This window comes from Saccoglossus kowalevskii, chromosome 1, assembly GCF_978046115.1.
Source record: "Saccoglossus kowalevskii chromosome 1, keSacKowa6.1, whole genome shotgun sequence".
NCBI lineage: Eukaryota > Metazoa > Hemichordata > Enteropneusta > Harrimaniidae > Saccoglossus > Saccoglossus kowalevskii.
The window spans coordinates 32304975-32320848 of record NC_140641.1 but is presented as its reverse complement, the minus strand read 5'-3'; the positions used below and the strand labels follow the sequence as shown (position 1 = coordinate 32320848).

General features: G+C 35.5%; 2 protein-coding genes and 2 long non-coding RNA genes across 9 annotated transcripts; 2 read left to right on the top strand and 2 right to left on the bottom strand.

Annotated features, from left to right (window-relative positions):
• Positions 1-2817: 2817 nt before the first annotated feature.
• On the bottom strand, positions 2818-6948 carry LOC100376929 (uncharacterized). Of its 3 annotated transcripts, none has more exons than XR_013421276.2 (3): positions 6796-6948; positions 3712-3909; positions 2818-3438 (listed from the first exon to the last, which is right to left on the bottom strand). It is a non-coding gene; the product is annotated as an uncharacterized LOC100376929 (long non-coding RNA). The 3 variants fall into 3 exon arrangements; XR_013421275.2 differs by lacking the exon at positions 6796-6948 and adding an exon at positions 4069-4164; XR_438394.3 differs by lacking the exon at positions 6796-6948 and having other exon boundaries at positions 3712-4056.
• On the top strand, positions 4569-6713 carry LOC102800970 (myomesin-3-like). 3 transcript variants are annotated; one of them, XM_085500883.1, is made up of 3 exons: positions 4569-4907; positions 5109-5403; positions 5897-6713. In XM_085500883.1, exons 2-3 carry the CDS (start codon positions 5153-5155, stop codon positions 5979-5981), a joined length of 336 nt encoding a protein of 111 aa, XP_085357009.1. In that variant the 5' UTR covers positions 4569-4907; positions 5109-5152; the 3' UTR covers positions 5982-6713. The 3 variants fall into 3 exon arrangements, with proteins under 3 accessions (XP_085357009.1, XP_085357013.1, XP_085357004.1); XM_085500887.1 differs by lacking the exon at positions 4569-4907 and adding an exon at positions 4916-5005 and having other exon boundaries at positions 6330-6713; XM_085500878.1 differs by lacking the exon at positions 4569-4907 and adding an exon at positions 4916-5005.
• A 746-nt stretch (positions 6949-7694) lies between the features above and the next one.
• Positions 7695-9336, bottom strand: LOC146750843 (uncharacterized). Of its 2 annotated transcripts, none has more exons than XR_014929871.1 (2): positions 8879-9336; positions 7695-8123 (listed from the first exon to the last, which is right to left on the bottom strand). It is a non-coding gene; the product is annotated as an uncharacterized LOC146750843 (long non-coding RNA). The 2 variants fall into 2 exon arrangements; XR_014929870.1 differs by having other exon boundaries at positions 7695-8126; positions 8879-9325.
• A 351-nt stretch (positions 9337-9687) lies between these two features.
• On the top strand, positions 9688-15473 carry LOC100376779 (uncharacterized). Its single transcript, XM_002736497.4, has 3 exons — positions 9688-9842; positions 10948-11219; positions 15255-15473. The coding sequence occupies exons 1-3, from the start codon at positions 9824-9826 to the stop codon at positions 15282-15284; spliced, it is 321 nt and encodes a 106-aa protein (XP_002736543.1). The 5' UTR covers positions 9688-9823; the 3' UTR covers positions 15285-15473.
• The last annotated feature ends 401 nt before the right edge of the window (positions 15474-15874 follow it).

Genomic DNA, 15874 nt, shown 5'->3' with positions numbered 1-15874 from the left:
GCATTATAATCAGAGCATTCATTGTATTGTTCTCAATTACAGCAGAACAAGACGCGATGAAAAAACAAAATCTGTCATATAAAAACGAAAGTATAACATACATACCTAATCTAACAGTGATATGGGGCGCCACCAACGATGAAAGAAAATTGTTTGTTGCTGTTACATCTCTGATGGTTCTTAGTGACAGCGTCAACTTGGCCCGTATATCAAGTCAATAATAAAATGAAAACACGAACATTCACGAAGCATGATTATAGACAATTGAACAGTGAGACACCATTTCGGCTTCTCTGTTATTCAGCTCTATCCCTTCCAATTTCAACATACATGATACATTTATATCTAGTATACTGCGCATTTGTTTAGATAACATGACTTGGAAATAGATAACACGTGAATAGTCTACTGATAAAATTCAAATTTAAATCAGTGACTAGTAGAATGGTCCACTAATGGCGTACTTCTGAAATGGTTGCCCCCCCCCAAATCAATATCTGGTTAAAGGGCGCCATCTATTGTGGTCATATCCTGACGGTACTCGGGAATAAATTGTGCATCGACAACTGATTCGGATAAACGCCTTCTATAATTGGCGAACATACATACATTAGTGCAACGTGCAATACGATAGGTGATATATATTGTTACCGGCAATGTCAAATCAATGCAGTAGACGAAATAACATTTATGTGTAGGCAGAGACTCGAAGGGACGCTCGCATAAATCTTGGATACGCAACTTTGTTTAAAAAAATGGGTAGTCATGTTGATCAGAATTTGTAAATTTTATTGTGACAAAAAAAAAACACGTTTAATGGAAGTTAGTTACTAACTCTAACCCTGACGCATCGTATGGGGTATTACACCTACGCATAGTTTAAACGAATAATGAATTAATTTGTACCCTCCTTCACAATCTGCATCAATGTGCAATTTACGATAACTGTATCGCTTTAGCTGCTATGGGTTATAGGAGTAGATTATCGATTACAAACAGATTTGCAACAATGGAGACATTTATCTCCGAATTCATTATAACTCCCGTGTTCATTGCAGAAACAGCATCAACACATTTTCATGTTGGTTACACTATATACCTTACACCAGATTGACCATGCCATACAATAATTAGCACACACTTATTCCAATGCAAATATCGATACAACTATTAGTAAGATATTGACTTACTTTTCAATAGTACACCCTTTAATCTATGTACAATTAATAATTTCATATTATAGAAATGTGTCTGGACAAATACATCATCTTTATTTCCTGGTCTTGTAATTATGCATATCTGTTACTACATTGCTCTCAGGGGGGGGGGGGGGTTGCATGACACGATTGGTTGAAATAATCGTCTTATTTGCATAAATTAATATTCATGAGAAATGAAAAACTCGTCTTTTCAGTAAAATTGTGCCAAAATGCTTTCCGATAGCATACATGTTAGTTCTAAATTGACTGATTCTATCGTTACGAGCTGAACAAAATAATCGGAAAAAAGATGTAAAGGTATTTTTTGAGACACGTTTTCGATCGGACTCCAGCTAACTGTTGAAAGTAAGCACAAGTTTTCTCTTTACCATGATCATAGCAAGTTACGAAATTAATGGAGGATGCAGAGGCACGTTTATATTTCACTTTAGTACTATTGCTCAAAATTGCTCAAAATGTTTTCGGTGACTTTTATCAGTGACAAGTTACCTAATTAGTATGCATTTCGAGAAACTACAGTGTGTGTGCTTGCGCAGTTTGAAATGGAACAGTTTTGAATGCAATAAAATCACGCTAGAACTCGGGCTCCAGCAAGAAATTGTGGCGTCAAACTGGTTGTCGGTTGAATTGTTTTGCGATAGACATAATTTTGGAGCCTGTATTTGTCTATAAAATGTTTCTAAGTTTTGTTGAGGATTATTCTGTAAAGAAATTGCTGAAATTATTTCATCTGTTCGTAAACGGAACGTTGTTGCTTTGACGGTGGGCTACGGACGACTGACGTCGAAACGTTTCATTCATATCGGATGGCGCCCTCTCGTGCCAATCCCCCCCCCTGATTGCTCTGATGAAATTTGGTATAAATGATTAGGGCGCCTCCTGAGTCTGCGCTTAACAATCTCCAATAATTGCAGCTTCTGATATTTGGGATAGGCGACTTTAAAGCGAAGAAATAGAACCATGGATAGCACGGATTATGTTGTCAGAATAATGCCATTGATTTAAATAATAGAATATGCTAGTAATTTTAGTTCTTATATCTACGATTTGAGGGAACTTTCATTAAAAGCCAAGTCTCGAAAATTACTCTCCAAAATCCGGTAGTTTGGTTTATTGTCCTTTTGTAAAAAAAGGGGTGACACGTAAACATCCCCATTCAGACACAACAGGTGGTGGCATTTAAATAACACAATGTTCTCCGTTCTTTGCTTCAAATACATATATCCTTGGATGGCATATTGTTATCATCCACCGTGAGTCATCTCATGCCATAGCAGGCTACTGCAAAATCCCCCTTTGCATAATCGGTGTATTCCTTCAGTTACTTTTTTTTAAAGAAGTAGATCTTTATTTGAGCTGTCGGGAATCTCACACATCAGATAATATCACGAACCTCGAAATAGTGTTGGGGGAGAAGCGGTGTTTCACAAACGTAACTTCACCATTTCAAGAACCTATTATTGAGTCCAAACACACAGTCAATGGGACGCGATTGAGGATTCAATGGAATTATCAGTGATTGGAATATGTTTGTTGATCATTAAAATGTTCTTTCATTGTCGTTAGACATAAGAACACTGAAATGAATGGATCTGTGTCTGTGTAAACTTTCACATTTATTGAATACTTTAAACTCGTGCTTTTATTCGTAACACTCATTTGAAAACTGTCCAGTCTAGTAGTAATTATCCTTCATTGGTGCAACTATTGAACAGAAAAATGAGAAATAGTAGCAATATTTGCTGTGTTACTTAAAACTTATTAGTATCCTCGGAGATACTAATATCATGACTAATATGACCGGGCTCCACACATACACAACTAGATAACGCAATAAGACTTGTCTTGTATTTCTTGTGCACATAGTTTTAATAATTAAGGTTGGTCCAGCAACAACGTACATAGAACAACACATTTTACTTGTGGGCACGATTGAAATATGTACAGTCAGTAACACGCCGCTAGTCGCTTCGACAAGGGAAGCTGCATTGGAATCTCCACACTAAAAGTTGTTCACATTGACATTACAAAAACTGTCTGTCACAAAAAGTTCATTACCAGCACTGGATAGTTATTAGATTAGTAGTCAATGGATTTGAGAGAAGTGGTCCAATATATATCATCAGTGTTCATATGTAATTGGAACAGCGTCAATAAGTTGGCAGTGGATGTACACGTACTGTATTGTTTCTTGGTATCGTATATACATTCAACAGTGCTGTGGAAAGAAATATAGAGGGTAAATATGCGTCTTTGATTGCGTAAATTTCGATGAGATTAATTATGAGAGGGTCACACTTTTTGCTCTGTAAACACAACCAGGGGAATGTACTATTAAATAAACGCAGTATTCAAACGATAGTATATATAAGGTATAATACGTTTCAGCAGTTTTCGGGATAAGGGATTGCAGCCTGCCTAAATGTCCACTGAGTTTATATATTTTAAATTACATGAAATTACATTTTGAGGGATATTGCTTTACACTAACCTCTTCTAATATCAGCTTCGACTTCGTGATTGTTGATAAGTTTCCGACATCTTACTTCATGACGGCGTGAACCACTCCTGAATTCTGCTGCACTTTCTTGAAGTCTATTAATAGCAGTGCGTCGACTGTTGTCCTTTGAGTTGAGTTGGTAATCGGCCATCTTGAACAACGTTCACGATAGATCTCAGCGAAGGTATGCTGTCGAATGAATACAATCAGAATATGATATACTTGCAATGCTAGTACCCTACCGACTGTTCTCAGTATTTCGTATCTACGGAATTTCCCAATCTATTCATGCCACATATGAGTGTTCTGGAAAGAACCGAATTACTAATTGATTAAAATAACTAGTACATGGAATATGATTGTGCAATTTTTATGACGAAGCTGTTGGGTTGTTGATCGGTCTGCTTTTGTGTGATTGGCTGGTTCCTTGTCAGTCATTCTGAATAGTAGGTGGGCGTTTTATCCTGCTTATTTTGGTGTACAGAGGGAGTGTGTACAGTGAGTTAACTTGCCATGTGTCATGTGATTTTACGAAGGATCTGCAGTTACACATGTTGGATACAACCTTGTGGATGATTATTAACTCCGGCCATTGGTATGAAACATGTCCGTATTACTACTATTACCGCGTTGTGTACGTGCGCACATAGTGTGAGGCCCAGTATGTGATTCTTTTCTTTTAAAAAGAAAGTTGGGTGTGACGAGCTAATCCATTTTTTAATTTATATATATATATTAAGATGTGAAAATAGTGAAATATACGAAAGTGGCCAAAATCTCAACAGGAACTATTTCTTGATAAGAACAATAGACGGATTAGACTATTTTTAATATAGGTAGGTAGTTCACCCAGGCGGACCATATGGGTTTACAGTCGGAATTTCACTCCGTGTGCGCAATTTTAAATTATCAACACTACTTTTACATTTTCAATTTGTTATGCAGTTTATCAAAAAAGAATCTGTCACCGCGATGGCTTTATAGAGTTAAATAAACGAAAATCTGAAAAAAAAAAAAATTTCATTTAACTCTAAATGTCATTACTTCTTATTTACAGGCGCCAGGGATCTTTTACCTGCAGCATAATGGACTCTGCTGGGACATTTGTGGGAAAGGAGTATTGGGAAGTGAAATCACAGTGCGTAGGGATGAGGAGGGTATTGGAGATATAAAACACGTCGCACCAGGTAAGTCCACTGTCACATTTACTTAAAAATTTGTCGACTACAAGTGATAATTAAAAACTAAAAAATGAGCGGATCGCGGTTATTTGAGATACCTTTGAGTAAGTTGATTCGTCGGACAATTCGTTGCTAAATACGTATTGAAATGATCCACACTGACTCTATGTGCATGTTCTGTAACATTCTTATTTCATTTGTTTACAGGAAAGCCAAATATTAGAAGAAAATTACCAGATGAATATTCTCCGATGCAAGGGCAGACGGTCGTACTCGAAGTAGAGTATGATGGAAGTCCGGAATTTGAAATAGATTGGTTTTGGAATGGTGACAGTAGGTATTTTAACGACCTTATCCGACGGATTGTATTGGAAAGCCCTCTTCGAAAGGCACGACTAACGATCAACAATTACCAACCAACGGATAATGGAATATTTTGGGTTCTGATAAAAAATCCTCATGGAAGCGACTATAGCGAGTGTCACATTCCATTACGAAGCAGGTAATGCATCCTTTTCAAATTAATGAATCTAATGGATACGGACGTAATCATTCCTTTGAAGTTTATCCTTCAATTGGTACTGATATGTCGCGGGTGGGGAGGGATTGTATAATTGCCATTGATGTTTATAATAACTTGTCCCACATATTATATTTGTTCATCGTGTGTCGCGTTTTGTACGAGTCGGCGTATATGCTGGCCCTATATTACACGGCAAACAAAAATCGGTTATTTTTAGAAACTTTACGTTTGTATTGAAGATAAGAATAAACGAAGTTGTTGGTATGTTTTCCCCTCTGATGACTGAAATATAGACTAGAAGTTCACGAGCAAAACTGGTATTGCCTTTTTAGATTGATGTATTTTGTCTGTTCTTGTAATTAAAAACTGTTTACATGAGTACTGTTAGACGAGTTTAATATTTTTACTTCCAGCTCCAAATATGAATTGTTGATTGTATTCACGGTGTGGTTTTCCTTTTGTTTTCAAATAGGACACCAAGTCGTGGGAGAACGATAGACAGGATTACCCTTACAATGCATAAATCTAAATCTGTAAACTTGACACACATTTTATAAACAGTGTAATTTGTCTTGCCGAAATAAATACCTAAATATGTGGTGCATACAGAGCGACCTTCCCCAGATCGAGTCTCAAAAAGTAGTGACGGGTAGTTTTTGTGTTCAGTCACTCAATATAGCTGAATTTATGCGCATGCGTATGAACGTATATTCTACAAATCGCCATTCGTCGGTTATTTCCTCAATTTTTGACGTTTTAAATTTTGTTTTTATTGAAACCGAAAAAGTGAAACTGAATAAACAGTAACGTATAGTAATGTTTAAGTCGAAATGCCTAATAGAAAACTGAGGATAATGTCTTTGAATGACAGCCAGTTTTACACTGTCCGTTCTGTTTTGTCTCAGTTAATCTTCAGCAGTAGACGGTAAACCTATCTATAATATCAGGACCATCTATCATCACGGGAAAAAGGAACATTATAACCCATAGTAGTGGGTGATGGACCAACTGAAGATTAAGATGTTTAAAACTCTCATTTATAGTTCCGGAGCTATTTTAAAAATTTAGAAAATATAACACAAAATAGACAAATGTTTGATATCATACTAATGGTGATGGACATTTTAATTTTAATTTACTGTAGCTTATTTTAAGTATTTTATCAGTTAAAGGTTACTTATTTATTTACAATTTTAGAAACAGATGTTTGTACTTTTATGCTCAGAATGACTCAAATACTATTGAGTATGTTATTCAACTTCAACATTAAATTACTTTTTTCTACGTAACTCGTGGTATTGTATTATGATGTCCCGGGACTCGTCATTGGTATTACGTAATAATGCATGTCAGACGTTGTCGAATACTTACCAGATCAGACCAGATTGGCAAGAAGCAGCAGATAATGTCATAGACAAAAATCAGTTACGCACTGCTTTTTGAGCCAGCTCTTATAATTGTGTGGTAACCTGGGATGGCATATATACGATACTGTTATCATCCACCGTGAGTCACCCAATGCCATAGCAGGATACTACAAAACCCCCTTTGCATAATCGGAGTATTCTTAGCTGCAGTACACTGCGGACGACAGTACCTGTGTGGCATCGAACATGCACCGACATATTCACGGAGGGAAATTTGTCCAAAATATAAATAGAATTCGCGTAATTCATATTTGTGTACGTTTTAAGTGATTCACAGGGACTGTTGTCCGCCATGCGTGTGTTTGTTTGCGATTTCTTTTTAACCACATAGCTACTGAAAATAAACTCATTCAGACCCCCTAAAACGAGATAAAAGAATCCGGAATGTCCCTGGAAATCATAATCGATAGCTGACTTATAGGGGAAATCCACAAAAAGGTCATTGAATCGGTATCGATTAGGTCATTTCGATTTACAGAATTCCCACAACATATATCTGTAAACTTTAACTAGGGGAATAAACGACTAACGATGGGTTTAGCAGAAGAGGTCAGCTCAGTTCAATACAATACGCTGGCTGACGATGACCAGGTGACTACATGGCTGCTAGATTATGTTCTAGCATTGTGTAACGAGATATATTAGTTCGAAGTGGCACAAATATATGTGTGGATACTTAACAAATTTGAAGTTTCGTATAATTTGGCCGAGCCGCCGCGTTATACATACACGGGGTCACGGGGTCAAGACTCATGAATATATATATATATATATAGGCAATACATATGCATGATCATCACTACTGGGAGGATTATACACTACAGGACAGAACATACTTAAAACTAAGTAAAAAAAAAACATTTCTGTTTTATTTTGTGAAAACACGTTCGATGGTACACAGAATGGTAACAACTATATCTCCATTCGGTAAGTTGATATTAATAATTCTTTATACATTATATATTAGTGTCAATTTCACAATTGTTTTTTTTAGTGTGCGTATGCTTTCGCTTCCTCGGCGGTAATAGTTAATTGTTTCATTTCTGGGTCGATTGAATACTTCCATCATAGCCAGGTGTAAGGTCATGGTCATACATAGCCTGAGAATAAGTATTCTTTAAAGTGACGAGTTTTCGTTTTAACAGAACGAACAGATGACACGCCATTTGTTTATCATCCAGTATTCGAATCACAGTCATTTCTTAAATGCAGACTACTAGGATTATTCACTGCACCCCTGCTGCTCCTTCAGACGCTTGGCTTCTTTTTCTTCTGCTACAAACAAATAGACAAGAAAAAATATCACAATTATTTTCTCACAAATCAGTTTGCCACATTTATATTGATATTTCGAGGTTACGAAAGTTCAATGGTTCCTCTCTCTGTTGCTTTTTTCCCCACAAACCACTACATTCCCTTCATGTTTATAAATATTTATAAAATTCACAATTCAAACTGAAACGAGAGGTTGGGCCCCGTGTTCTTTGAATTGCTGGTTTTATAAATAGTTATAAAGATAAAGGAATACCTTTGCTATGCCAAGAGTAAACAATGAACTGCCATGTGTTGTATATGATATGATGGTATTTATTACTAGTGATGTTTTACAACTTGAACATTGATGTCAAAACTCAAGACATAATTTTCCCAAATCGTTCAAATCAAAATATAGAAACCATATTCTGGCGTACACAAGTTAGAACAGAAAAATATAGAGTGTATGCCATGATTTACACACCAGCTTGTAAGCTACGAATTAGTAAATGTTCGGCTAACACACACAGACACACGCACCGCGACACCTACACACACCACGACACCTACACACACCGCGACACCTAAACACACCGCGACCATGAAAGGCACAAGCACATTATAGGCGCTAACACGGTACAACTTCGATAGTGAAAACAAATTATATAAATGTGTAAACTGAATACTAGTGGGATTGTTGCTGGTAAAAACACCGATAACTACATTTACAATTTAGAACATGGCAGACAGAATCATGATTGTAAAAAACTTACCTCTTTGGATATCTGCAAGGACCTCTGGATTATTGATAATCTTTCTTTGGCGAGCTTCACATACACGATTGCGAGTTCCCGCGTCTGCTGCTGCGGCAGCCAGTCTTTTCATGTTGTCAGACTCCCCCTTCTGTTGCTTTTTATCGTCCGCCATTTTTCGGAACTGAGTATAAATGGTTGTTATATACGTGTGAGCGTTGTCGCTGACGTCAAATTGAATCCACTGTCCTGCTTTCTCTTGGTGCCACAACAGTTATCGCAACAGTCGAATTGATGCAACCAGATCGTAGTGGGTTGAGACAGCAAATGAAAAATCTCGTATTTTTCACAATACGTGAGTCATGCGACGGCAAAAGTAGTCCGGCAATGCTATTTCTGGCGAAATGACTACAAACGTAAATTCCGGCTATCGCGTTCTGTCGAACCTGGGTAAAACCCGACACGCAACTGTTTACGCCGAGTAATAGGTGGAATTTACTATGGGTTTTACCTTCCTGACTCGGCATTAGGGCGCGTGATAATGAATAATATGTATACGATAGTACATAAATTAGAATATTCCACTTACAAACGTATACGTGTCAGTTCAGCGTTTGACAATTATATTAAAATAGGAACTACGTATATGGGGGATTCACTTTCTGCTTGTAGCTAATGACTCAGGGGGAATGCTGTATTGGGAGAGTTGCTATCTTGATCTATTGCAAAGTCGATCACGAGGTTACACAGGCCCTCTGTGACGTTCAGATTCTCCTTCGGTGGTAATAATAGGTCTGGAAAACTCCAGACATTTTAAGCGAGTCTATAAAGGGGCTAGCAAACCACATACATGATCATTGGGGTAGTTCGGACTCTCTCTTCCCATCAATATTGCTGATTGTGTGTCAACCACAGCTTTTCTGTTCGGTTATTTTATCTCAATTGCCGTAAGACACTTTCACAAAAATGGGTGAGCCGAGCCTGCGTAAGTATAAAGTGTTGTGTGGCGTTAACATTGAGTTCCGCAGCGACGGAATCGCTGCGTGTACTTTTTCATTTTTTCCCAGTCAGCGATTGTATATTACATCGAATATAGTTGTAGATATACACATAGAGGATTTAAAATTTGTGATCTGTGATATTTATTTTTTTCGTGTTGTATTTTTTATGTTTTAGGCCAGACTTTTATTATCCCTTGTTTCGCGAACCCACCGAATGAACAGAAGCCGAAAATGACTCGGAAATAAAAATAAATTTTATTACAGCGTAATTTCTTGCGCCCGCCGACTTGTAAGTGCAAAAAATTGCTAAAACAAACTTGATTTTATCTTTTTTTTATAAATCTGATATCATAGGCCACGAATTTTGACTTTCTGTCTATCACATGTATTCGATTCGCAACTATTTTCTGAAAAGAAAGTATAGTGACTTCTGTTATTTTTGTGTGCGCGTCCGATTAACTTGAAAAAATAATTCATTTAAAATAATATATTTCTAGTTATAGCAGTACAAGTTAGCAACCTTTCGCGCGCAATTTTGTGGTAATTCTATCAGTGGTATCACGCATTTTATGAGAGATAGGCAAACGGAACAGTTGAAGAAAGAAATCTCATGCGTTGCTGAGATTGAGAGAATTAGAAACGGCGATGTCCACAATTTCGATATTAAAACGCAAAATAGTCATTTGGCTGGTATCTGAAATCATATATGTATATAATCATGTATATTGCGAAAACATTCGAATTTACCGTATTTTAAACAGTCATGACCAAAATATATTCTGATCTCCTAGGGGATTGTTAGTCGATTACGTCATAGTTTCAAATTGCGTGCAAGGACCAATCAAATTGTCGATGAAATGTGTGATATTGATGGTGAATATATCTCATGGCTTAATCACATGGTTTTTTGCATGACACATGTGATAATTCTGTATTTAAAGCGCGGTGGTCGTCGCGCAGCGCGTGTTCAAATTTCATGTAAATAAACAATGTATTTTACACGCGTTGTATACGTCGCTATGAGTCCCATATCGAACAGGACGCGGCACGACGACTACCGCCCTTTAAATATATCTTGTATGTTTGCAGATGCTCCCTTCATAATAACTGATATTGATGCCTACAAATGGGTAAAACATGGAAGTAAATTCGAACTTAAAGTGCACTTCGGTGGGTCTCCACCATTAGATGTAACATGGGACAAACCAGATTCTCCCCATATAAAGATTGAAAAACCCAACCAATTCACATCAATATTACGGGTAAGCAAGGCGAAAGATACTCACACGGGGAATTATCAAGCCAACGCGAACAACCATTATGGGGAAAAGAAAAGTGAGCGGTGCTGTTTACAAGTTGAGGTATGATTAATTATTTTAAAATGAATGTATATATTAATGAGAAATTATACTGTCATATCAAAATGTGTTATTGAAATTCATACCATTTGCAATTCACAGACAGATAACACTGTTTGCCAATATGTTCACGTCAGTTGTCTAATCAACTAACGCAGATCGAGACAAAGTCTAAATTGCTTTAAGGGAAGCCATCATCGTTTAGGATAGTTTAGAAAGTATAACATCGGTCTTACATTAACGTTTATAATTTAACAGCTTCCCAATCCTTTTCGTGTTTGCCTTTTAAAGTTGAGGCTAGTGTACATTTTATTCCGTTAATTTAGAATAAAATGAAACGGAGGGTCGTCCTGAGCGACGATAACAAATGCTAAAAACGCAAAAGGCCGCGTGTAGACGCTTGTTTGTAAACAATGACATGCTATGGTCATGTGACGCATGCGCAGGTGACGACTCCCCGCTTTGAATAGTCACACACAGTTTTTCAATAGAAACAAATAGTAAATGACTCGAAAATCCCCATTTTTATGAGTCTTTTTGTGCAAAAATTAGTAGGTGACCATACAGTGTTGTGATAAGATTTAATGACAATCAACTACCTTGAGCACAATTATATCCGTGTTCGAAATAAAAACAGGATACTGAGTAGTTTTAACTGGGTTGTTTTTCGGTGCTAGGGCGCTATGTCACGCTACATGTAGTTTCACCAACCATATGTGATCGAAATCATATGCAGGCATTTTAATTCAATAGGAATTCTGTACAGATTGTTAAAATATTCTGTTTGCCAAAATCGAGTAGATTATGCCTTATTTAAAAGAAAACAAGTGTTCATAGTTATTACACAATCACCGTTGAGGGCAGCATACCGCAAGTCAGACAAAAGGCAAACATTTAGAACAACACAATGCAGAAACCAAAGATAATGCATGATAATCACACCCAATGTTCATTAAACTGTCGTACCATGATACGCCAAAGACTTCGTTTATGAACAAAACAAAAGCAGATTTCTAATATTCGATGAGTAGATATAGTTTCTTTCAATCATAGTTGTCAGTCATGCCTGTGTAGTGTATAAAATGGTGCATATTCACTGTATCAACACTTATATAACAGTTTATTTATGATGTAATCATATAACTAAAAACAAGATAATTTTGAATATTAATAATATCGATAATAACAGCTTTAATCTTCATGAGAATGTTCATTATTTGTGGTGCTGATTACGAATTTGACGTCGGTTAAAGTGAGTATCCATTTTTACTTTTCACAGAAAACACGATTTTCATCATAAGGGCGCCATTTTGGATTACGTCACACATGATAAATCTTATAGTCAACAAAATATTTGTATGATTTATGTATGTATATACATAAACAACTCATATATCTGTTTTTATATCAAATGTGGAGTATAAAATTACCTCTCGAATTCTTTGGACACGTGACGTGGCGAGCAAGCTACATAATGACCCTTCTTTCTTAACAAATAAATCAAATATCAATAATATAATATATTTGAAAAAGTATTTGTATTTCTCGGCTCGAGTTGTGCTCATAATTTTCTGTGTCAAAGAAATATTTGGGAAAACTTTATTTAAAAAAACAATTAATCTGGATATACCTCAGTACTGTGAAGCGCCAAAATGTTTATATGCAAATGAGGCAAGGGAAAATGTACTACATTGCTACTTGAAAGACATGTTTGAGGTCGAATGTTGAAGCCAATTCACTGACCTACCTTAGTTACTGGTGTTGTAGGCAACTACAGTTCATTTATTTATCTGGAATTACTACCGGGAATTCTTCATTTTAGTACACCAATGTCTAGAGAGTCTAGTCAACGAGCGCGTGCTACTGTTATTATATATTCACGCAGTTTCCCCTTGTGAACTCAAGAAAATCGTTGCGTTAGTGATAGCAGTAATTTGTGAATTATAAAATCTTGATTACATGTAAGAATTATTCCAAATGCCAATAAAATATGTTTTCTGTTTTTCAACTCAACTCTACGATGACGAAACAAAACTGCCACACCCGAAGCCAAACTTTGAATGTATGACATTTACTGTTCGTTAATTTGGAGCAACAAAACAGCCTACGAATGTGTTATTTAAGCTACCCTGCAGTGCATCTTGCAGTTGTATTATTTCTCTCTAAGGTGGAAAACGGAGCTAAAATAACTCGCAACAAACTTCTATGTCGTACATAAATATGAGGACATAAATGGATCGCACCAGGAATCATGAATATTTTCTCTCTTTTTTTTATGAAATTCCCAAGTCACTGTTAAAAAGTAAAGTAGCCATAATAGATAATAGCCATCTCAACTATAAAGGGCCTCTATCATAATAGAAAGACCTATTATGATCGGTACCTGTCTTGTTAGAACACAACGTGTCCCTTTCTGGTTGGATATAATAAAGTTATTGAAAAAGAAGACCACACTGTCAATATTTCACAAGCCCACGCAGAAAATAGTTGAAACAAAGAAAATATTTACTACATTCAGGATATTTACAAATTATATCCCAAAATAGAATTATTTATGAATTTATCACACTTAAATATGAACATCTCATAATATAAAACACCACAGTCGGTTCTATGCGTCCGTTCCTTCGACGTACAGCACGCATCCCGGCACGGTAACTCCGCCTGTGCCTACCGTGAATACAGTTGTTACGTTTTCAAACGTGCGACGGTTGAAAATCTATGTATCTATAATAATAATAATAATAATAATAATTTATCCACTACTAATAATAAGTACAAGAAGTGCTAGTAAAGATTACAAAAGAGAAGAAAAACACATTTTTAAATACTATCTCATATGTATATTATATGCCAGTATTGAATAGCATGCTATGTTTCTCTGTAAATGTTTATTTACATATAATCACCATATCCTATTTACAGGAATTATATACCGATATATATCGGTATATAATTCATATATATATATATATATATATATATATATATATATATATATATATATATATATATATATATATATATATATATATATGCGCATGTTGCAACTATACTTACAAATAAAGGAAGCATCGTATATATGTGTTTTTTTATTAATTTAAAACTGTTTTTGATTTTGTTTTCATTCATTTTATTTTTGAAACATGCTCTGTACATGCCCACTTTTGTATGTGAGGACAATGGGAAACAATTAGTTGTCAGTTATGGATATTCAGTTCCTACTAACGTATCACTTATATTTTACGACTCGGTACCAAGAAATCATACTGAATGTTACGTTGCGTATGGTCATATTTTAATAGTTCGGGTTTGGACTGAGTTATTATTGCTTATAATAAAATGTTTAGACGTATACATAACGTGTCTCGTTATTCTAATATATATTAGAGCTGTGTCAAGCTTAATGTGAATTAATTTACTGTCAAGTTGCACACGATTTTTTTACCTTCTCGCAAGGAATCGGAAATAAAAGTATCAAATACTCATAGTGTATTTTGAATAGTGACTTGTTTTATAATTCCAGTATCTGGACAATGTGGAAGAGACGCTTTTATTGTGCTTGTTAAGTTATCTCCTTGTATCAGTTATTGTTATATTAGGACTGTCTGAAAAAAGTAAATTTATTCTATAATAATAAAGTAAAATACATTTTAAATTTATCAATTTACAGTGTATTCTTTAAAATGTGTTTCTAAACTTAAACAAATGTGCAGTTACTTAAAATATAAAATTGTTGTGCACTTTGTTACATATAAAATATGATATATACTAAATTAATCCACAGACGACAGCACCATATGCAAACTATGCGATTTTCATTTCAAGCCAGAAACAAATACTGTGTACGGTGAAAATAATATTTTATCCTTTTTCTTGAACCGATAACTAACATAACTTATTGTCTACTTGATATTAATGTTTGAGTGTTTTGATTTATCAAGTATGTTGAAAGCTGTAAATTGTATATTTAAAATGATAATTGAAAAACTAGATTTGTGTCAACTTTTTTTTTATTTCATTTTTTTTATTTCACAGCCACAGCCAGAGCCATGCATATTGTGCTGAAGAACTTAAGCATGGAAACAATCACGACGATTGCTGAATTGCAGTGATTTTATTTCTAATGTATTTCATAATTCTGTCTGATTTTACTGTGTTCCTGTAATTGATCTGTATTTTATACGTGCTGGAGGTTCTGGTGGGTGACAATTACAACAGGTTCTATATATATATATATGACATTCTCACATTGAACGTTGCTAGTCTGGTCATTCACATGCTGGCACCTAAGTCATGCTATCTTGAAATACTCACTTTTAATTGTGCAGTTTTTATTTTCCTCACACTGAAACTATTCCAATCACAAGCCCAATCAGGCAAGACTACAATCACAAAAAGTGGACACGTCGGTTTGAAACATATATTCAAATTTATCACGATATGGTTTTCACATTATCCACACCTGCAATATGAATTAGTATGCTTCTTTAAATTGTTATAAATGAGTTTAAAATGCAAATATCCTCATACGGACGATTCTAAATTATCCAATCATATCATTAGTGAGACTGAAACCACTTTCAAACACATTTTCTTACAACTGTTTATGACCACTAATCGACAACTTTATCATTTGTATACTTGGTATCTTCTTC